Genomic DNA, 23,685 nt, shown 5'->3' with positions numbered 1-23,685 from the left:
AAGAAAGTGTGAAGAGGAGGCAGTAAGAATCAGCTCTCAAGACTTCTACTAGTGTTTTGTGCAACGCGCTTGTGCTGTTAAGCAAACAGCTCACCCTCTTAAGTGCACGTCTATTCCTTGTGACCCCTGCAATGCCATTATGCAAGCAGCTCACCCTCTTAAGTGCATGTCTATTCCTTGTGACCCCTGCAATGCCACTGAAAGTGAACACTGCACCAGGAAATCTCTCTAAACTAAAAGGTTCTCATCCCAGTCCTTGGGACACACCCAGCCGGTCAGATCCCCAGTTTTCCCCTCCACCTCTCTCCCAGCATTACTCTCCATCTTCCCACTTTTGCCCTCCCCATGTTTTTCCTCCAATCTTTTTCCACTTCACTCCCCCACCAGCTTATAACCTCTTGCCTTCTTGCAAAATTAAAAGATGCTTTCGTTGAGCAAGCTTGTGAGTGGAAATCTAGATGACCGACAGAAATTTGGACATTATTATAATTATTTCCAGGATTGTTTTAAAATGGTCTTTTAACTCCTTACCAAGGGACAAACTACTTATGAGTAATACATTAACCTGTGTAAGAGGAAGTGGCTTCATGGCTTCAGCAATGGGTTGAGAACCAGGGAAGAAAGGGTTCAATTTCTGTCTCTGCCACTGGCACACCTTCCAGCTTATTTTCGAAAGAGAAAGACGCCAATATTTCGACCCAAATCGGGAGATGGGTGTCTTTCTCCCGTGGGCGTCCAAATCAGTATAATTGAAAGCCGATTTTGGGCGTCTTCAACTGCAATCTGTCGCGGAAATGGCCAAAGTTGACGGGGGCGTGTTGGAGGCGTGGTGAAGGCGGGACTGGGGCGTGTTTATCAGCCGAGGAGAGATGGGCGTCCTTGGCTGATAATCGAAAAAAGAAAGGCATTTTTAGCGCAAATCTGGGTCACTTTTTTTGGTCCCTTTTTTTTCACGAACAAGTCCCAAAAAAGTGCCCTAAATGACTAGATCACCACTGGAGGGAATCGGGGATGACCACCCCTGACTCCCCCAGTGGTCACTAACTCCCTCTCACCCAAAAAAACAACTTTAAAACCTTTTTTTTCCAGCCTGTATGCCAGCCTCAAATGTCATACCCAGCTCCATCACAGCAGTATGCAGGTCCCTGGAGCAGTTGTTAGTGGGTGCAGTGGACTTCAGGCAGGTGGACCCAGGCCCATCCCCCCCCCCCACCTGTTACACTTGTGGTGGTAAATGGGAGCGCTCCAAACCGCCCCCAAAACCCACTGTACCCACATCTAGGTGCCCCCCTTCAACCATAAGTGCTATGGTAATGGTGTAGAGTTGTGGGGAGTGGGTTTTGGGGGGGATTTGGGGGGCTCAGCACCCAACGGAAGGGAGCTATGGACTTCAGAGGTAGTTTGCTTTGTTTTTTTAATTGTTACAAGTGCCCTCTAGGGTGCCTGGTTGGTGTCCTGGCATGTCAGGGGGACCAGTGCACTATGAATCCTGGCCCCTCCCACAACCCAATGCCTTGGATTTGGTCGTTTTTGAGCTAGGCGCTTTTGGTTTTCATTATCGCTGCAAAACGATACCGCCCAGCTCAAATCCGCACAAATCTGATGCATTTGGCTGGCACAAACTGTATTATCAAAAAAAAGATGGATGCCCATTTATTTTTGAAAATACGGTTTGTCCCGCCCCTTCACATACCCATTCTCAGAGATAGACGCCCATGGAGATGGGCGTTCGTGTTCGATTATGCCCCTGTGACTCTTGAGCACATCACTTTCTTTCCCACTGCCTCAGGTATTCACAAAGGGGTCAATGCAGAAAGATGCTCATTAGAGCCACTGACTGCATAGCTTCTACCTCAAGTTTTCTGCAAAAAAATTGCCCACGGGATGCAGTATTCAGTAAGCAAGCTGATTGTAAATTGTCCCCCCTTCCTATCAGTGTGTGATGGTGATTGGCTCATGAACTGTCAGGAAGGATGACATTAAGTAAAAAAAAAACCCCAAAAGCCGGCATTTGTATCAGAGACCACCAAATAAGGGTAAAATTCCCATATTTGACAGATTGACCCTGGTCAGTGAATCCCATGATACACTGCGCAGGGTCAAACACTGCCATTTTTCAAGATGGCAGAACTGGAGGCAGGAGCGAATGGGCATTGCGAGTGGGGTTGAAGCGGTTGAGGAGGGTGCACCTAGACACCAGGAATTTTTTTTTTTACAGTTGGAGTTGGGGCAGGGGAGGGAGGGGGCCACTATTTTAATGTTGGGGACAAAGGAGATTGGATTGGGGGGGAGGGGACATTAGATTATGAAAGAACCTTTTCTAAATGTCAGATGGAGGGTTGGCAGGGTGAAGGGTGCTCCTAGACCTTTATGTCTAAGTTCTAACTTAGTCAAGTCTGCTACTCTAGCCTCCAAATACTGGATGTAAAAGCCAGGAGCAGTTTACATCATGTGCACACATATGACCTTTCACCAACTGGTATGTGGCACTCAGTGCAAAAAACTGGATAGCACCCATCTAGTTGCTGCACTGCTGCCTGCATCTTAGTATTGGTGAAATATTTAGTTATTTAAAGTTGCTAAGGGAACAACTTTACCTAAACTAATATAAAGTCCCTTAATTGGCCTAAAAGCTAAAGATTGAAGCCGGGGTAGGTGGGAACAAAACCTTAACAGAAAGCTTTTAATCAGCCTATTGCTTAACTTACTTTATGTGAACTCTGAGATTTTTCTGTAATATATTTTTCAATAAACATTTTCCCCATTACATCATAGGTGCATATAGTTAAAGAATATTATGGATTAGCACAAAAAAAAACAACATACTAACCTCCAAAGGCTGAGCATGGTAATGGTCGGTAGGATCTTTCAGTTCTGCTGCCTCTTTCATTAAGCGCTTAACGGCTTCAGAAAAAGAAACAAAAGATTTAGATAAAATCAGAAGACTACACATGGTGCTGAATTATTTCTCCTCATTTTGAAAGCCACTTTTAAAACAAGCTCAGACAGTGACGTATCTGTTCTTAGCGTTGCACAAAGGAATGTCACCAGAATTTGGTAATTTAACAAATCTTATAAAATAGATATGACAAATACATCGACTCTTTTTCCTACACCAGCCCTAATGGACTCACAGTCTTGTATTATATTGTTCCTGGGGCAATGGAGGGCTAGGTGACTTGCCCAGGGATGTACACGGAGCTGCAGAGGGAATTGAACCTGGTTCCTCAGGATCTCAACCCACTGCTGACCATTAGGCAGCAGCGGGAATCAAACCCAGTTCCCCAAGTCCACAACCTGCTCCACTAACCATTAGACCACTCCTCCACATTAATGTATGTCAATGTGATGTAATGTATATTAAACACTACAAGAGATCTGCAATGCTCAGATCAGCAGAAGAAAAAAAAACCCAGCAGACCACTACACAAAGATAGGAATAGTAACAAGGCTTTTAACTGCACACAAAAAAAAATGCTAAGCCCAATGTGGGTGGTGTAATGGAAGTGAATTTTAAAATTGTTTTTCAACTCTGTCTTTGACCGAAAGTAAACTTTTCTTGTAAATACAAAAAACAAGTTGGAATGCAGAAGATAAGACACAGCTCTAATTTGGTATACAAAGGGGAGAATGGCACTTATTTCCCAGGCCCAGCTTGGCCACCTGGACTTGGGAAAGCATGTGACCACGTTCCCACAGACCTAAACAGAGAAGCCTTCTGTAACTTTCCATAGCTCTGAATATGCGCTCAGAGCCTAATAAAAAGGGAGGGCTTGTCACAGCAGTGGGGTTTATCTGTGGACAGATGTGTCGTGCAGAGGGTCTGTTCCTGGTCTGAAGCTCCTAGCTCTCGCTGTGAACCGGGCCCTCCCCCCCCAGCTGATGATAAGAGCCTGGATGATGGAGACCAGTGATGTTGTATGTATAGTGTATTATTGCTTCATTTCCTGGTCTAATAACTCTTTGCATCGCTTAGATGTAGAGACCAATGATGTAATGATTGTTTAGCTAATCATTGTATACTAGTAAAAAAGGCCCGTTTCTGACACAAATGAAACGGGCGCTAGCAAGGTTTTCCTCGGAGTGTGTATGTTTGAGAGAGTGTATGTGAGAGTGACTGTGTGTGACAGAGAGAGAGTGAATGTGCGAGTGTGTGAGAGAGAGAGAGAGAGTGAGTCTGGGTGCGAGTGTGTGTATGAGAATGAGAGTGTGTGCAAGTGCATATGTGAGACACAGTGTGAAACAGAGAGTGTGTTTCACACAGATACAGTGTGTGCGAGAGAGAGAGTGTGTGTGAGACACAGACTCTCTGTGAGACTGAGTGTATGAGACCAAGAGAGTGTGTGAGTGACTGTGTGACACATAGAGAGTGAATGTGATACAGTGTGAGACATAGAGTGTGAGAGTGAGAGAGAGAAAGACATTGACTGTGAGAGAGAGAGAGTGTGTGAGAGAGAAAGTGTGTGTGTGTGTGTGTGTGTGTGACAGAGATACCCCCCCCCCCTCTCTGGTGTCAGGGCCCCCTCCCTCCCTCTCTCTGGTGTCAGGCCCCCCTCTCTCTCTGGTGTCTGAGCATTACTGTGCAGGACGCTGAGCTCTGGCTGTGCTTCAAGGAACTGACCAATCCTATTTAATAGAATGCACCTCCAACATTCTGAAGCTGAGAAACCTTGTGTGGTTGGTCACTTCTGCTTGTGACGAACCCGGAAGTACGTGATGTCAATTCAGGAGATGGATACAGAGAGCAGGAATGCCTCAGCCATGCAGTCAGCTTCAGAATGTTGGAGGTGCGTTTTATTATATAGGATGTGCTAACCATTGTACTGTATATATCTTAATCAATGTAGAATTTAGCTCCTCTAATAAAAGGTCTTATTTACTTATTACGAATCCAAAAGAACCCACGGTAATTATTGAGCAGTCTGTGTTAGTGAGACAGGCTGTAAATCCATAGCGTTACAGGTGGCCTACAGAAGCTGCATCAGGGGCTCTCAACCCAGTCCGTGGGACACACCTAGCCAGTCAGGTTTTCAGGATACCCACAATGAATATGCATAAGATAAGTTTGCATGCTCTATCTCCATTGAGAATGCAGCAGATAAAGAGCATAAACCACTTCCCCGATGCAGGACTCGAAAACACTGGCCATGTTGGCAGTTGGTCTGATGGAGTAAAAGCTGGAGAAGCTATTAAGAACTACATTTTTGAAATTTCAAGCACTCTAAAGTACCGAAGGCACTTCAAGCACCCTAAAATATTATGAATGAATTGAAATATAGGAGACTGATGATGAAAAGAGTGGTGGTGAGTTGCTGGCTTGCTCACCACTTCAGATGGTTCCCAATAATATTAATTTAATATAGCAGTATTCATTGTATTTTGCATTGGATATTGGCAATGTAAGTTTGTCAGAACTGTAACAATACAGAAGTTACAGCATGAGGTTGTGGGGTGGTAGACTCAGGAGTAATGTCAGAAAATTCTTTTTCATGGAGAGGGTGGTGGATGTCTGGAATGACCTCCTGAGGGAGGTGGTGGGAAAAAAAACTGTGGTGAAATTCAAGTGGAGGAGTGGCCTAGTGGTTAGGGTGGTGGACTTTGGTCCTGGGGAACTGAGGAACTGAGTTCGATTCCCGGCACAGGCAGCTCCTTGTGACTCTGGCCAAGTCACTTAACCCTCCATTGCCTGCCGCATTGAGCTTGTCATGAGTGGGAAAGTGCGGGGTACAAATGTAACAACAAAAAAAAAAGGCATGGGATGAACACAGAGGATATCTAAATAAAAAATAAATGAAATAAAAAAACAAAAAACTTAAAGGGTTGCATGCATATGTGTTGCATATCAAGTGGTGCTTTGATGGCGACTCCAGCTGCATCAACTAAGGCCAGTGCTGGGCTTGTACGGTCTGAGTCCCGCTTATGACGATCCAGTTTAGGGTGGGCTGGAGACAGCTTCAACGTAAACTCCAGTAGTTTGGAGCGTGAGGGACTGTGCTGGGCAGACTTTTATGGTCTTTGTCTCGCAAATGACAAGATGGATTTGGATAGGCTGGAGTGGCTTTGTCGGCAACTCCAGTACCTGGAACGTAAGGACAGAGCTGGGCGGACTTCTATGGTCTATGTCCCAGAAACACCAAAGAAAAACTACAATCAAGTAAATAATATGACGTTCATTGTTGATTTAAATCTTGAATTGATAATGAATGGGACTGTTAGGCAGACTGGATGGACCATTCAGGTCTTTATCTGCCGTCACTTACAGGCTTATTTTCGACACAAATTGGGAGATGGGTGTCTTTCTGTCAGGGTCGCCCAAATCGGCATAATCGAAAGCCGATTTTGGGCGTCTCCAACTGCTTCCCGTCGCGGGGATGACCAAAGTTCCCGGGGGCGTGTCAGAGGTGTAGCGAAGGCTGGACTGGGGCGTGCCTAACAGATGGGCATCCTCGAGCGATAATGGAAAAAAGAAGGGTGTCCCTGACGAGCACTTGGCCAACTTTACTTGGTCCACTTTTTCTTACGACCAAGCCTCAAAAAGGTGCTCGAACTGACCAGATGACCACCGGAGAGAATCAGGGATGAACTCCCCTGACTCCCCTAGTGGTGACTAACCCCCTCCCACCCTGAAAAAAACAACTTTAAAAACTTTTTTGCCAGCCTGAAATGTCATACTCAGGTCCATCGCAGCAATATGCAGGTCCCTGGGTGGGGAGGAATGTGTGTGTCAGTGGAGGCATAGCGAAGGCGTGGACGTCCTTTGTTCCAACATTTTGGACGTCCTGAACTGACCTCCCCCCCCCCCCCCCCCCCAGGGATGGCCAAATTTCAAGGAAGTGGAGTGGCGTGGCCTAGTGTTAGAGCACTGGTCTTGCAATCCAGAGGTGGCTGGTTCAAATCTCACTGCTGCTACTTGTGATCCAAAATCCAAATAAATAAAGGGGTGTCTGAGGCATAGAAGGCATGGACGTCCTTCTCACAGAAACATCCAGCCCGGAGCCGCGACGCCGCCTAAGGCACTACCTAGCTAAGCGGGTCACCACGGTGAGCCAGACCAACCCCGCTGACCACGAAGGGATCCACTAGCTAGCCGAACAACAGCCCGAGGCAGCGGGGCATAGAAAAGAACGGAGAGCCCCACCACTGAACTAGGCAGCGTAACTACACAGCCAGAGAGAGCGGATGAGGGGAGCAGCTGCCGGTGGTGCTCATGAGACTGATCCAAGTGGCGCCTCACCGCCAACGCCACCTGTCGCGGCGGGCCTGCTGGGCTGGCCAAACAGGGATAGGGCTTGGATCTTTACGCACCAAGACACACTACAGGGCACCGGACCGCGAGTGGACCGCAGATCCACCTCACTTCAGGCCGTCTCAGCTGGCATGGGAGAGGTGGAGATGGAGCAGGCAGAGAGTGTGTGTTGTGTGATCGAAGACCGAAGGTACAGTTTGCACAGTCATGGGCATGCATGCACACCCGTAGAGGAAGCGTTGCACAGAGATATTGACGTTGCCTTATAAACTAAACTTTAATACTTCATTCTGAAGAATGTTATTTTTAGGGGACCCTTAACAAAGATTTAAAAAAAAAATAAAAATAAAAAACCTAATGGGGAAAACACTGCCTTCCAGCTTGCACCAGTAAGTCAAACTTCTAGTGGTGATGCGCTTTTGGCTTAATGTTTGTTTCTCACGATCAGGACACTCTAATCAAAGGCAAGCAGATCTGCAAAAAGTGCATTAGCCTGTGATAGAGGGAATAGAAAGCTCCTCACTGCTGATAGGCTTATTGCCGAATCAACAAATCACCTCCACATGCTTGTCCATTGAGTGGGAGTTACAACCACAATCTGAACTACACTGATTTTCTTGCACTGATTGCAACAAGAATGAATAATTCCCAAGAAAAATGGAACTCCGCACCCTGGTTCACAAATGAATACTATCAATCTACTCCTTATCACTGATCCACTTAACACTAACCACCCCACTCGCAGAAAGCAATATCACACCCATACTACATAATCATCATAGTCTGATCAGATATACCGCACCTCATCAAAATGATAACAACCTAAACAAAGGAAGAACACCAACAAGCAGACAACCACAACAACAAAAGGGAAAGAAAGGTCCTAACAAACTCACACTAACAAAGAAGCGACAACTAACTAAAATCCACACAACACCAAACTTAGAAGACCCATACCAAAAAATTCAAGTGGGATACATCAACGCCAGATCCGTAGTACATAAGTATTGCCATACTGGGAAAGACCAAAGGTCCATCGAGCCCAGCATCCTGTTTCCAACGGTGGCCAATCCAGGTCACAGATACCCGGCAAGAACCCAAAAAAGTACAAAACATTTTATAGTGCTTATCCCAGAAATAGTGGATTTTCCCCAAGTCCATTTAATAATGGTCTATGCACTTTTCCTTTAGGAAGTTATCCAAACCTGAAGGTGGCTCTTCCGCAAAAATATAAACAATTGTGATGGATCAAAAAATTTAAAAAAAACCCACAAGTACTACCATGAAATTTACTTATACATTGTTTTTAAGTAATGTCAAGGAACCGCCCCCCCCCCAACACCCCCCCCCCCCAAAAAAAAAAAACTCATCCCTAAGAATTGCCTAGGGATGGCATGGAAACAGTTCTTTCTCTATTGTTGTGTAGTTATTGACAGGAAAAGTGTTGCACATGCGCACTGTGGATAGAGTTGTAGGGAGTGAGGAGAATGAGTCAGTCCAGTCAGGGGTGGAAACTAGTGCTGCTCAATCCACATTTGTCAGAAAGAGTGTCAAGACTAAGAATAAAATGAAAAGGGAAGTGGAATAATGACAGCCCCAGTCATAACTACCACAAATATGAGTGGGATTGAGAAGAGATCCAACATAGCAAGGAGGTTCAAAGGTAGGATGGGAGGAGTGAGGCCCAAGAGAAAATATTCCAACAAAAATGGAGCAGCTGGGACCCATGACTGAATATCAGGCCCTCCAAGAATTGGTTCAAGACAGGGTTGAGCCTGGGTCTTCTGAGTTCAGGCAGTGATTGGCTAGGCCCCCTTTAGATAGTGGAGTGGAGGAGTGGCCTAGCGGTTAGAGCACCGGTCTTGAAATCCAGAGGTGGCTGGTTCAAATCCCACTGCTTCGTACTTCCGAAGTAAGTTGCAAAGTACCATTGTCTTTTATTGCATTTTCCCCATGGTTCTTTTTAAAGACCGCTTGTTTTCAGTGCCATTTGGCACTTTTACCCTTGGGTGGTTTCACACTTCCAGACAACATAGAAAGACTCCCGAGGCAGGCCTTTGGCCGAAACACAGGGCTGTGTCGAGTCTTCCATCAATAAAATTTGTGTTATTAAGAATTTGAAGTCCTTTTGATTTGTCTCTACAGAGCCTGGTCCACTTCCCACTATTCTTGTCTCGCCGCAATCCATTACACCATCTCAATAGCTGGTGTGTTCACGGCTATGTGGCACCACATTTACATACAGTTTACACTATGTTTTAAGTTACATGTGTATCCAGTAGAGCCGCCCACTGCCCTCCATTCACATACACGTTACAGTGAATACGCACATATTTAATAGAACTGCAGTTAGTACATACGTGGGTAAGTGCCAATTAATGGTGCCTCTTACACGTGTCAGTATTCTGTAAAATACACAGGTATTTGCCCCCTCATTCTATATAGTGTGACTTGAGTTGCGCGCACAAATCTGAGCGTATTCTGATTTGCGGACGCAACTCAATTAGTTAACATCCAATTATCGGCACTGATTGGTTTAACAAGCAAAAGCAATTATCGACACCAATTGGAATTTACGTGCACTACTCGTTAAGTGTATTCTATAAAGTAGTCCATGTAAATTCTACCATATATCTCAAAATGGGGTGTGATCATGGGAGGGGCATGGGCGTTCTTAAAACGTATGCGGTGTTACAGAATAACCCATTCCGTGCCTAAAGTTAGACATGAGCATTTATACCAGGTTTTCATTGGTGTAAATGACTGCGCCTAAATTTTAGTCACGTGGATGGCACTACGCATATTCTATAAACCGCATCTAACTTTAGGTTTATAGAATACGCTTAGTTGCATTTTCCATCCGTGCTGATTTTTTCGGCACCAAATATAGAATCTGGCCCTTGGTGTCTACCTGTAGGTGTGAATTTATAGAATTGTCTTTATTGTTTTCGTACAAGCACGGCTACTGACATAGGCGTCACTATGGGGTGGCAAGAGTCACCCCAGTTTTGCATGCAATCTTGCATTTCTCTCCACCCGCCCGGTTCAGTAGCTCTCTGTCTTTCCCTCCCCCCTCACACAGTTCAGTAGCGCTCTCTTTCCCTCCTCCCTTTGGCAGTGTTCCTGCGGACTTCTGGCAGCATCAAAAAAGAAAGCAAGCTGCCTCCGACCGGCTGCTTTCTTTTTTTGATGTTGCCTGCCAGCAGCCTACAAGAGCACTGCCAAGAAGAGGAGGAAAAGACATAAGAGCTACTGAACCAGGTGGGGAGGTGAGGGAGACATGAGAAACCTACTGAACCGGATGGGGGGAGGGGGAGACTTGAGAGCTACTAAACTAGGTGGGAAGGAGAGGGAGAGAGAGACAAGAGAGATACTGAACCGGGTGGGGGAGAAAAAGACGCTAGAGATACTGAACCGGGGGAAGGAAGGAAGGAAAGGCAGGCTAAAAGAGATGCCACAATGTGCAAGAGAAGGGAGATACCAGAATGCAGGGAAGGGAGACAGGACTGGAGAAAGATTGGAAGGAAGAGAGATGCTGGACCTACAAAAAACAGAAAGAAAGAGAGAGAGAGAGATGCAGTACCGTGGGGTAGGGGACGGAGAGATGCTGGCTTTGGAGTGTGGTGGGAAGAAGCTGTACACAGGGAGGGACAAGATGGGTGATACTGGACACAGGAGGATGGAGGGGGACAGCAACACAGAATGGAGATGCTTTACAGGAAAGATAGGTACACAATGGGAATGATGGTGGACATGGAGAGAGAAAAATGTCAACTGGACAGAAGACCCTAGAAACAGCAGAAGATGGATGGCACTTGGGAAGGGAGGGGGACAGAGCAGAAGATAGATGGCACTTGGGGAGGGGGTCACAGAGCTGAAAATGGATGGCACTCAAGAGTAAGGGAAGAACAGAGCACATGATGGATGACGCTTGGAGGGGGGAAGAAGGGGAAAAGAACTGAAGATGGGACTGGGAGGAATAGAGCACAAGACGGATAGGACTAAGGGGTGGGGGAGAAGGGGAGCAGAGCAAAAATAAGAAAGGGACAAGGTGGTGGGTGTGGGAGAGGGGAGAAGGGAAACTAAGCAGAAGATGAATGGAAATAGGGAATGGGGAGAGGAGACGGGGAACAGCAGAAAAGAGAAAGGGATTAGGAGGTAGAAAGGGAAACAGAAAAATTTGATTGAGTGGGAAAGCGTTGGGGGGAAGAGCTGGGAATTATGGATGAGAGAGATGGAGTGGGAATTTTGAGGGCATAGTGAGGACTTGGCAATTGGTAGCTATGCGTGATGGTGTATTGGTGGGTTGGGAGAATAAGTGAGGCTGTGAAATGGGGGGAAGAGAAGGGGATGAATGGGGGAAAGATTGACACATGGTGTGAATGACCTGGAAGACTGGAGAGAGGATGAGGCATTGAAAATGGATGGGAGTACTGGGGAGGGGTATGAGAGGAAGGGGATGGATCTCTGAAGGGGTTGAGTGAAGGTAGAAATGGGATTACAAAGAAGGTGAAAGAGAGGTAATAGGATATGGGGTAGAGAGTAAAAGATAGAAGAATGGCCTGGAGGCAAGGGAAGGAAAGAGACCAAGAGTAGAGCTGGGGATGGTGAGGAGATGAGAGACAGTGGAGGGTAGGTGAGGAGATGAAAGAGTGAGTACAGAACATGGAAATGGGGGACTAGGGAGAGGGGTAAAGATAGGGTGGGGTGATAAGAGACTGAGAAAGGGGAAAGACGGGGTAGGGGCAACAGGAATGGGGGAAAGGAGATGAGAGGAAGGTGGGAAAAGCTGGTGGGTAGATGAGAGGTGGACAGAGGGTAAAATCAAATGGGATGTGTCTGCTTTGGGTTTGTACATATTTTCTATTTTTGTATTTTGCACAGTACAGAAGAAAATGCATTTTTCTTTCTTACCAGTACTACACTGCTTATAGTAGCAGTGGGCCACAACCCAGTTGGGTCACAATGACTATATGTGAGATCTATTTGTCTACAATGAAAGCATTACATGCAAATCAATTTCATGCATATTCATTGTGGAAATCTTGAAAACCCAACTGGGTTGTGGTCCTCAAGGACCATGGTTGCTCACCCTTGGCTTATAAAGTCTGGCTTTCTTGGGAGGTGGGGTCTCCATTTCAGTTTTTGTCTGCATGTTTTTTTGTGGTTCCCTCTTTTGTATCTGGTGAGGATTTACCATGTTCTCAATGTGTGGCTGAGGTGAAGGATTCTGTTAATGCAGGGGTGGGCAACCTTGGTTCTCAAGGACTGCAATCCAATATGGTTTTCAGGATTTCTCCATTGTAACCAAATACATTTCATGCATATTTATTGGGGAAATCCTGAAAACTTGACTGGGTTGCCACCTTCAGACCAAGGTTGCCCACCCCTGTGTTAAGTGTGTAGCACTTGTGTAGGAATCAACAGTCTAGCTTGTTATAGCTTCCCAATAGTAGGTATACTGGAACTTTAGGGACAGTGTAATGTTTACAACACTATCTTTTCAAAGGTGGGCTAGGGCAGTTAGGATTGGTAAGTGACCTCTTGACATTTTTATTATGCTAGGTCCTATGTCACTATTGCCTGATTAGGTGTGTATACTTGAAAGTGTGCGTGTAAATAAATTTGAAGCCGGCTGCTGTAAGTATTGCTATGTTTTTCATTTAGATTTTGAAGAGGGACGTTAATTTTTTAATTCTGCATACAGTATTTGAGGCATGGAGTGATACAGAGGCATTATAACATTCTCATTTTTGTTCTCTTAGCTGCTGCTGCACACTGAGCAGAGGGTTTCAATGTATCATCAACGATGACACCTACATCCTTTTCCTGGGCAACAACTCCTAATGTGGAACCTTGTATCATGTAGCTATCTAGTCTTAGGCTGAACCAGCAAATAGTTTGGTGGTGTTTGGCCACGATTAAGCTGCCTCAGCAAGGGACGATTCAGCTCGTAATATAGCAAAGAGCTCTAGAGGCAAGGAACATGGTGCTAATGGCTCAGTTACATCTGTAAATGGAGAAACCCCATAAGTTACATTAATAAAGCTGAGTCCGTCTTATAAACTTATTGCATGGTCTCTCTGCTGTACAGGTTGCGGGGATTGGGGAGGTAAAGTAGGGTGAAGGGGTGGTTTACTCAGTGCGATGCCAGTTTTCTGTAATTAATCTAACTGCTGCAAAAATGCATCTCTTCATGACTTGTCTCTTCCTTCTCCTTGCATGGGGCCATACTCCCTGGAGCCTCACCAAATTGAGTTGATTCCCACTTCAGGCACAGGCAGCTCCTTGTGACTCTGGGCAAGTCACTTAACCCTCCATTGCCCCAGGTACAAATAAGTACCTGTATACAATATGTAAGCCGCATTGAGCCTGCCATGAGTGGGAAAGCGCGGGGTACAAATGTAACAAAAAAAAAATTCAAGGAAAGGTAGAGAGGAAAAGGTCACTTGGGTTTTATCAAAAACACCCTCCACCTAAGGCAGGGGTAGGCAACTCCGGTCCTCGAGAGCCGCAGGCAGGTCAGGTTTTCAGGATATCCACAATGAATATGCAGGAGATAGATTTGCACACCATGGAGGCAGTGTATGCAAATCAAGTTCATGCATATTCATTGTGCCTACCCCTGACCTAAGGCATCTTGCTCAGCTAAACTTGTGATCTCATAATCTGTGTTTCCTAACTAACTGCTTAGTGGCTATTTCTAATTGATATCTGTATTCTATGTAACAGATTTTAAAACTGCTTATTGGCTATTTGTATTTGATAGTTGATAATCTGAGAACTGGATTTAACAAGTGCATTAAAATCGGTAGTAGTTTCTCTTGTGTTTTTTTTTTCTTCTGCTTCCATAGTGTGTGGAGCCCCTCCCCTCCCTCATCTGCTTTTGTTGTAAGGTGTACATAAGTACATAAGTAATGCCATACTGGGAAAAGACCAAGGGTCCATCGAGCCCAGCATCTTGTCCACGACAGCGGCCAATCCAGGCCAAGGGCACCTGGCAAGCTTCCCAAACGTACAAACATTCTATACATGTTATTCCTGGGATTTTGGATTTTTTCAAGTCCGTTTAGTAGCGGTTTATGGACTTGTCCTTTAGGAAACCGTCCAACCCTTTTTAAACTCTGCTAAGCTAACCGCCTTCACCACATTTTCCAGCAATGAATATGTGTACTACCACATATTCCTTCTCTGATGAATACATTACCGTCACTCACTTCTTATAGAAACTGCAGCGCCTCTGTAGCCTGCTTATATTAAGGGGCATCTTTTCACCCCATTGTTTAGAATGCTTATATTCTGCTCCTACAAGAAAAATCATGCTCTCAGAAGGACAAGTTAGATTCGCTCGGAGGAGGAGAAGGTGAGTAGTGGAGTGCCTCAGGGATCGGTGCTGGGACCGATTCTGTTCAATATATTTGTGAGTGACATTGCCGAAGGGTTAGAAGGTAAAGTTTGCCTTTTTGCGGACGATACTAAGATTTGTAACAGAGTGGACACCGGGGAGGGAGCGAAAACATGAAAAAGGATCTGCGGAAACTAGAATGGTCTAAGGTTCGGCAATTAAAATTCAATGCGAAGAAATGCAAAGTGATGCATTTAGGGAGTAGAAATCCACGGGAGAAGTATGTGTTAGGCGGAGAGAGTCTGATAGGTACGGATGGGGAGAGGGATCTTGGGGTGATAGTATCTGAGGATCTGAAGGCGATGAAACAGTGTGACAAGGCGGTGGCCGTAGCCAGAAGGTTGCTAGGCTGTATAGAGAGAGGTGTGACCAGCAGAAGAAAAGAGGTGTTGATGCCCCTGTATAAGTCGTTGGTGAGGCCCCACCTGGAGTATTGTGTTCAGTTCTGGAGGCCGTACCTTGCGAAGGATGTTAAAAAAATGGAAGCGGTGCAAAGAAAAGCTACGAGAATGGTATGGGATTTGCGTTACAAGACGAATGAGGAGAGACTTGCTGACCTGAACATGTTTGGAGATCGGTATTACATTGGCCATCCTCCAGTGTTCAGGGACTGTGTAATACAATAAAGATGCTTCAGGTTTCAACGGAAGCCCCAGTTTTGCAAGGAACCTCTGCCATTTTGTTTGAAGCAGCGGCCACTCCTCTTGCACTGACATCAGGCTTACGGGTCTGTAATTTCACTCTTTTAAAGGGATCTGTCATCCCCCCCCCCCCCCCCGGAAAAAAAACTTTCTTTTCATTGAAGACCTTAAGGAAATGGTTCAGGCTGAGTGGCAATCTGGATGCTGCTCTTAGGATTGGACAGGCCATGGCGAGACTTTTATCAGCTTCCTTTTTCAGTGTTATAGAAGTTCCGTTTACCAAAGTTGGATGCCCTCTTCACAACAGTCATGAAGAAGACTGCTATTCTAGTGGAATGTGGTATAGCTCTTAAGGACCCTCAAGATTGCTGTATCTTAGTACTTTTAAAGAGATCCTTTGAGCGCCTTGGCCTGCAGGCGGCCATCGGTGGTGGTTATCTTGCCAGTGCCGGTTTGCAAAGGAGAGTTTTTGGAAGCTGTCATTGACTTCAAGATGATCATTGTTGGGCAGACTGGATGGACCGTGCAGGTCTTTTTCTGCCGTCATCTACTATGTTACTATGTATACCCTGGAGGAAAGGAGAAACAGGGGTGATATGATACAGACGTTCAAATATTTGAAAGGTATTAATCCGCAAACGAACCTTTTCCGGAGATGGGAGGGCAGTAGAACTAGAGGACCTGATATGAGAGTGAAGGGGGGCAGACTCAAGAAAAATGTCAGGAAGTATTTTTTCACGGAGAGAGTGGTAGATACTTGAAATGCCCTCCCGCGGGAGGTGGTGAATATGAAAACGGTAGCGGAATTCAAGCATGCGTGGGATAAACATAAAGGAATCCTGTGCAGAAGGAATGGATCCTCAGAAGCTTAGCCGAGATTGTGAGGCGGGGCTGGTGTTTGGGTGGTGGGGCTACTTCTGGGCAAGACTTCTACGGTCTGTGTCCTGAAAATGGCAGATACAAATCAAGGTAAGGTATACACAAGAAGTAGCATATATGAGTTTATCTTGTTGGGCAGACTAGATGGACCATGCAGGTCTTTTTCTGCAGTCATCTACTATGTTACTATGTAGATTAGTGACCATGATGAGGTCTAGAGGCAGGTATCTCTTGCCTAATACTAAACATGATTTGCAGGGGAAGTCTCACCCACACATGGGTCTGTTAAGGAAGTCTCTCTAACAAGGCTGGAAGAGGAGCCTCGCCCATATCAAGTCTGCTGATGAAATCTTTCTTCTCTTCTCTGACACCAACAGCAATGAAAGGGTCCACTGACAGGTCTACAGAGGGAGTCTATCTTTCCCCTAACACTGACAGAACAAGACTTTGGGGGGTGGGGGTCCTCTTTCATGACACAGATAGGGCTGATAGAGGAATGAGACTCCTAAGACAACCCCCACCCCTTTCTCTCCATGAGTCCGTTTCCTCTGACACCGGTAGTACGGATGGCCGGATGGTCTCTCTCCCCTAGTTATATAACACTGTCTGGCAGGCTTGCTGGGCAGCCTCTGTCTCTCTCACCAGTTCAATGCTATAATCTGCCATCCTCGAAACCGAAAGTGCTCAGAACAAAGACAAAAGGCGAGGCGAGCTATTATTACCTTAGGACTTGAATGTATGTCATCGAGGACAGAGATAGGAAAAGTGTATTCCCTCCTCCACAAACCAAAGCCTCCAGAGCCAATATTTATTTCCTTGACACTGTGCACTGCACTGCTGCTACCTCTGATCCCAGGGCAGCAAGGGGCGCGCGCGCACACACGTGACTGACACAACAAGCACAATATACGATTCAGTGGGGGACAGAGAGAGAAGACAGCCTACCGGGGCTCTTGAGGTTGTAGCGACCCTCCATGCCAGCAGTGCCAGGGCTCGATCTCCTTGCTGTGGCTCTTCTTCAGACACTGCCCCCTCCGCCCTCGGATTATTGCCCCTAACTACTGCAATCAGGACAGCAAAATGTCCCTGCCGGCTTGCTTGCCTGTGTGTCCTGTCTTCTTCCTGTCTGTTTCCTGCACTAGAGGTTATGCAAACTTCCCCTGACGTGGCACCAGCTATGTGGCCTTTTTTTCCCTGCAGGGCTGTAGCACAGTCGGCGGGTGAGGCGGGGAGAGGACCCAAATCTCCCCATCTGACACGCCACCATTGCTGCACACTCAGTGGGGATTAAAGGGAGCGGTCTGCTCAGTGGCTGTCACACTGCGCGGGGGGGGGGGGGGGGGGGGGGGGGGGAGGGTAGTCTCTTTCCTGACATAGATTCAGATAACTTTATTGACAAAACAACTTTACATGTATGGGTAAAGTCGTATATTTTAGAGATTAAGGCAGTGGTATAGCCACCACCACTGAGCAATCCCCGTAAACAGGCGGGGGCTGCTGAATGCAAATTATAGGATCAAAAACTGAAGGGCGGTGGCGGTGCACTCGCTCCCTCAACTGCAGGGCCTCTCAAATGGGGGCGCAAGGCGCAAAAAGGTCACTATCTGAGCAGACTGTAAACAGAAACATCATCAACCCACACCTCCCGGGGGGGGTCTTGTGCTTTCTGTGGCTGCGATAATGGAGGAGCTAAGGACAGGATTGGAAGCAGCATGGCAACGATGCTGGAAGAAAACACTGTGCTGATGACCTCCCAGTGCCCCAGACTAATCTTTATCTGCTCAGGGAGGGAGGATGGGAAATGGGAGCTCCTCTGAACCCTCCACTGCACCTGACACCTTCTCTGGACACTCACCCCATGCTTCTGTCCTCACCCATTCACACCCTTTCTCTCGTTTCTTGAACATTCCACTATATCCCTGACAATCCCCTCTGCACCACTGCCCCAAACCCCACCTACCAACTACACCCTTCTCATGTACCCGATAGCCTTCTCTTAGGTCCCTAACACACAAATCCATCCTGTCTTAGAGGCCACCACTGCTTCAGACACACCATCTACCAGACAACCCCCATGTTCACACACACACATCACAACCCTACCATCCATATGCCCCTTCTTGGATTCTCACCCACAGCAGACACTCCCTTTACACATCACACACATACCTGGCCCTAGACATCATAACTCTTACTTACATTCCTGCTCCAGACTTTATTCACATACCATCCCTGCCCTCTATAACCATCCACACACTGCCTGCTCTGGACAATATCTCAATTTCCGTACTACCGAAGGGGTGGACTGCATTCCCTCGAAGCAGAGAGAGGAACTCCACCAAGTCCAGGTGCACCGTTCGAGTCTCCAGGTGATTGATCGACCACAACGCCTCCAGCGGAGACCAAGTCCCCTGTGCCACTCTGCCCAGGCAACGGCCTCCCCAGTTGAGGAGACTCATTGGTTGTAACCACCATCCACTGCAGAGGGTCCAACAAGACCCCATGAAGAAGATGGAGGGAACTGTCCCGCCAGTTCAGACTGGCTCTCGCCTTGGTAGACAGGGACAAGAGGTGCTTCAAATCCTGAGAAACTGGGGCCCACCTGGACAGGAGAGCTGAAAGCAGGGGCCGCATGTGTGCTCGTGCCCAAGATAGCACCTCCAGTATCACCACTATGAAGCCTACATTTCTGGGCATGTAGCTTCACTGCCCAATCTTCCAGGAGGAAAACCATCCCTTCAGCAGTATCAAAGCAGACTCCCAGATATTCCAGGACCTGGGTAGGGAATAAGTGGCTCTTTGGGCGATTCACCAGCCAGCCTTGGCCTTCCAGGAGGGCGATGACCTAAGAAGTCACTCCCTGAGTTGGCCCAAATCAGCTAATCACCCAAATAAGGATGAATCCAGATGCCCCTCAAATGGGACGCCACCACCATCAACCCTTTGGTAAAGGGGCAGGGGCTGTGGCCAACCTAAAGCGCAAAGTTTGAAACTGAAAAAGGCACACAAAAGCAGAGATACCTCTTGTGGTGATCCACAATGGGAATGTATAGGTAGCTTCCATGAGGTCCAAGGATGTCACGAACTTGCCCAGGTGAACCAAGGCAATCACAGACCAGAGTGTTTCCATGCAAAAGTGCTGGGCTCGAAGACAAGCATTCACTCCATTTAGATCCAGGCCGAAAGGAGCCTCCCTTCTTTGGGACCATGAAATCAACAGAATATCGGCCCAGATCCCGCTGTTCCATTGGGATGGGTTTTACTGCTCCTAGGCTGAGCAAATGTTACAAGGCAAAAGCGATCACCTGTTGCTTGAAATCCGAACTACATGGAGATACTATGAAGGAGTCTGGAAAGGGGCAGGTGAACTCCAGGAAGTAACCATTGATGACCACCTCCAGAACTCACTGATCTGTAGTGATGTGGACCCACTCTTGGAGGAAGAGAGCCAACTTGCCCCCTACCAGAACCACCAAGGGGCCCAGCATACCCTCATTAAGCAGGCCAGAGTCACCAGTTCTTTTGGGCCCATGAACCCGAGGCCTGGGGAGCAGAGCGCCTACCTGACCAAAATCAGCCCACTTCCCTGGAGCAGCCTCTAGCGACTGAAGACTGCTCAGAGCCCTTTTGTTGCAGCTCTGGGAGATGAAGAGGGTGCACCTCCCCCATATCCTTCACCAGCTTCTTCGGTTCCTCTCTGAACAACCGCCTCTGAAAGGGTAGCTGACTGAGAAGCTTCTTTGAGGCTGTACCCAAGACCCAATGATGCAACTATAGCCAGCGTCGACCGACCACAGAGGCAGCCACTGACCTGGAGGAACGACTGACCAAGTCGTAAAGAACATAAGCCAGGGACACAGCATGGTCCTCACCACATAGTCTTTGTCTTTTTAGATTGTAAGCTCTTCGAGCAGGGACTGTCCTTCCATGTTAAATTGTACAGCGCTGCGTAACCCTAGTAGCGCTTTAGAAATGTTAAGTAGTAGTATAGGGGAATGCCCAATGTCCCAGAAGCAAAGGCCATGCGGAACTACTATTCCACCCACTTCTCATGAAGCTTACAGAGAGATGAGCCTCCTTACATGGGGACAGCGGTCTCTCTGGTGACCGCTGTGACAAGCGTGTCCAGCTTGGAGTATGTCCAGTACCTTTCTACATCCTCAGAAGCGAAGGTATACATATGATCCAGGGCTCTGGCCATTCGGGGACTCCCACTATGCCAGCATCATGTGAGTGAGGGCCTTGTGAAGCGGAAAATGCTCTGAGGGTCCTGTGAGGCCCTCCAACAAAGGATTGCCCTCAAAAGGGTCTGCAGCGGGATCCTTAAGCATTCCAAGGGCCTCCGTGACCTTGTCTGAGACAAGAAAGCTCCTCCCAATGGAAGAACTGAATAACATGGGACCACTCCTCTTCCTCCTCCCTGGGACCATCTGGAACAACCTGGGGCATCGGAGGGCCCTCAGTCCTCCCAGCAGCACTTGGCCCCAAGAACAGGACCCTAGGTGGGAGCTGCCAGGCCCCCAAGGGGCCCCCACTGCTGCCTGAGGGGCCAACCTCTAGGGTTTGTTTATCCATCTAGGTTAAGCTTTGGAGTCAAAAAGAGCTTGGGGCCCCCACCCCTCCAAGCCCTAATAGGTGCTAAGAACTTTCCTGCTGCAACAGACTGTTATTAAATGGACTTGGTGAAAATCCACTATTTCTGGGATAAACAGTATTTTTTTTGTTGTTACATTTGTACCCCGTGCTTTCCCACTCATGGCAGGCTCAATGCGGCTTACATGGGGCAATGGAGGGTTAAGTGACTTGCCCAGAGTCACAAGGAGCTGCCTGAGCCTGAAGTGGGAATTGAACTCAGTTCTCCAGGACCAAAGTCCACCACCCTAACCACTAGGCCACTCCTCTACTCCACATTTTTGGGATCTTGCCGGGTATTTGTGACCTGCATTGGCCACTGTTGGAAACAGGATGCTGGGCTCGATGGACCTTTGGTCTTTCCCAGTATGGCAATACTTATGTACTTATAAAACAGCAGCAGGAAAAAAAGACAGAAGCAAACATGGTGACCATTCCCAACGCTTCTGTGCAGGGAGTAAAGCAGGCAGCTTCTGCACCCTGGGACAATTTTTGAAGTTAGAAACAGGAAGGGCAGACAGAGACGACAGATGTGCTAAGCTGCTAACACTTGAAGACAGAAAAGTGTCTGCCAGCAGGCATGCTTGGCCACATGCTCGGTGCTTGAAGACCTGCCTGCTCATCTGGGCTGTCCTTGGTCCAGGGCTCTGGCATCTCTGCCTCCCCCCCCCCCCCCCCCCACTCTCTTAGGGTGCGCTCTTTGGGTTGTTTTTTTTTCTTTTAAAGCAGAAAGCTGCTTGAACTCAATTAGAAACTAAACCAGGCAGGACCAAACTTTTTTTTTTATGCCTCGGAACTGCAGATGAGCCCTGGGAAGAGAACGCCCAAACAGGGTGTAAAGGTTACAAGGGCTGGGGGAATGGGGACCCATGCCAAGTGCCTTGCCCAGTGGATGCTAAAAAGTGCGACTCGGGGCAGTGGAGCACTCAATGAAGTCTGGTCTGGGGACCAGGTAACCTGGGAGCGGCTGTTAGGCTCTTCTTTGCTGTGCAGCCTCAGCCAGCAGAGCAGGGAGCAAGGCAAGAGACCAGAAGCAACAAGCTACCATCTACTAGATGTAGAGAAAATACTAGAGTTTTCATAGAGCAGCACCAGCAGGTTATATCAATGAGTTCACTAGAAGAGATGAATTGTTCTCTACCTCCATCTGCTGGTAGGAGGGAATATGTATGCTGGGGAGACTAGGGATTTCAGAAAGAGTTGAGGAGTATGTGGTAGGGGGAGGTGTGAGAGTGAGCTATGGGGGAGAAGGGTGGTGTGAGAGAGCTTTGGGAATGTGTGTGCCTGGGGGAGGAGTTTGAGAGGGATGGAGATAAAATGGTGGGATGAGGAGACAGAGAACAAGATCTGGAGAGGGGGCAGAGAAAATGGGGGCTTGAATCTGCTCTCTTTCCGGCTGTGGTGATGAGAGTTATAATCCAGGAGCTAGGGGAAGGGCAGAGCTACTGGCATTAGCCAGCTGGGGTTGATGGGGAAACAAAGTGAGTGATGATATTTTCAGTGCTTGTTTTCTTTTGGATTTTGCCCTGGGAAAGAGAAGGGAGAGGACAGAGTAAGTAATATGTATAGTATAGTGCACCCCCAAACTATTTTTTGAAAAAAAAAAAAAGCTGCTAAACCATTAGGTCACAGCTCACTGATTGGAGATTAGGGGAGCCAGCTAACAGAATTGTTTGTTCAGTTTGCTTCCCTGACACAGACAGGAGTCTTTCTCCTCTATCTAACAGAATTAGTGGGGTCTCAGTCTTCTGACTAATAAGGCTGGTGGACAGTGGTGGGTGACTCTCTTCTCTGACAGTGCAGAGCAAGTCTTTCTGACCTCATGCTGACAAGCCTGGGGGAGGAGTCACCCATAGCAAGTCTACTGAGGGAGTGTCTCTTTTGGAAACCAGCAGGAAAGAAAGGGTAGCTTGACTCTTCCGTGACAGGTCTCTAGAGTGGGACTTTCTCTCTCCCCTGATACGGCGAAGGCAGGGGGGAGTCTCTTTTTTCCTTACCCCGAGAAACTCCAGATACTGACAGGGCTAGAGGGTTCTCAGTCTTCTACCTGACAAGGCCAGTGATGGCACTCGGAACTGGTCTCTCTCCTAGTGAAAATACTGACAGGTTTGCTAAGCAATGTCCCAGGACCTCAGACCCAAAAAACAAACACGTGGCTTACAGATCCCCAGTCCCCCTGCATGCACCCTAAAAACGGAAGTGCTTAGCTAGCAGACATTCAATAAGCGACCCCCCCTCCCCCCCAGAGAGAAGAGGTGAGCTATTCTGGAGGGGATATATCTGTTCTAAGTCCCACCCCCCAAAGCACAGCATCCAGAGCCAGGATTTATTTCCTGCGCTTTTGATTCCCCCCCCGGCACCCTCTTCTGGGAAAGCGCGCGCGCGCACACATACATATACATACATAGTTCATAGGCGCAGAGACACGTGACTGTCAGCAGTAACAATAAGCATAACAATGAGAGCGCGCGCGCGGCCTACCGGGGCTCTTGAGGTTGTAGCGGCCCTCCATGCCCGCCGGGGAGGGAGGGAAGCGGAGTAGCAGCCCGACCTCTCTCTCTCTCTCGTCTCCCACTGCAGCAGCCGCTCACTCACCGGGGACTGGGAGGAGCCAGCGCTGACAGAGAGAGGGAGGGAGGAGAGATGCGGGACTTTGCATGTTATCGCCTGCTTTTTGCTTTTACCTCGGCTGCTCAATGTTATTACTTAACTTTGCAACACCTGTAAACGTGGCTTTTGCCAATAAGATTATCCGAATCTGCCAAGGCTGACGGAGTCAGGGTTGCCAGGTGGAAATTTTTTTTCCAGCCCACTGGAGCCCAAAAAACAGCCCAAAAACCGCCCAAACACAAACCCCGCCCCTGACACCCCCACCCCCGCGT

The 23,685-nt window shown here is 47.6% G+C and overlaps 1 protein-coding gene across 3 annotated transcripts in view; it reads right to left on the bottom strand.

Annotated features, from left to right (window-relative positions):
• Positions 1 to 23,392, bottom strand: part of UBE2J1 (ubiquitin conjugating enzyme E2 J1) — a 66,156-nt gene extending 42,764 nt beyond the window's left edge. Inside the window, exons 1-2 of one of the 3 annotated variants that reach the window (XM_030199100.1) lie at positions 23,285 to 23,392; positions 2,831 to 2,904 (exon numbers count right to left, since the gene is read on the bottom strand). In XM_030199100.1, the coding sequence (XP_030054960.1) occupies positions 2,831 to 2,904; positions 23,285 to 23,315 (105 nt within the window). In that variant the 5' untranslated portion in view covers positions 23,316 to 23,392. Of the gene's footprint in view, positions 1 to 2,830; positions 2,905 to 16,893; positions 16,998 to 17,116; positions 17,429 to 23,284 lie in introns of those variants that run through there. The other 2 variants (XM_030199101.1, XM_030199102.1) reach the window with 2 other exon arrangements.
• Positions 23,393 to 23,685: the final 293 nt, after the last annotated feature.

This window comes from Microcaecilia unicolor, chromosome 3 (assembly GCF_901765095.1).
Source record: "Microcaecilia unicolor chromosome 3, aMicUni1.1, whole genome shotgun sequence".
Taxonomy (NCBI): Eukaryota; Metazoa; Chordata; class Amphibia; order Gymnophiona; family Siphonopidae; genus Microcaecilia; species Microcaecilia unicolor.
The sequence above is the reverse complement of the archived record's forward strand: the minus strand, read 5'-3'. Positions and strand labels throughout refer to the sequence as shown.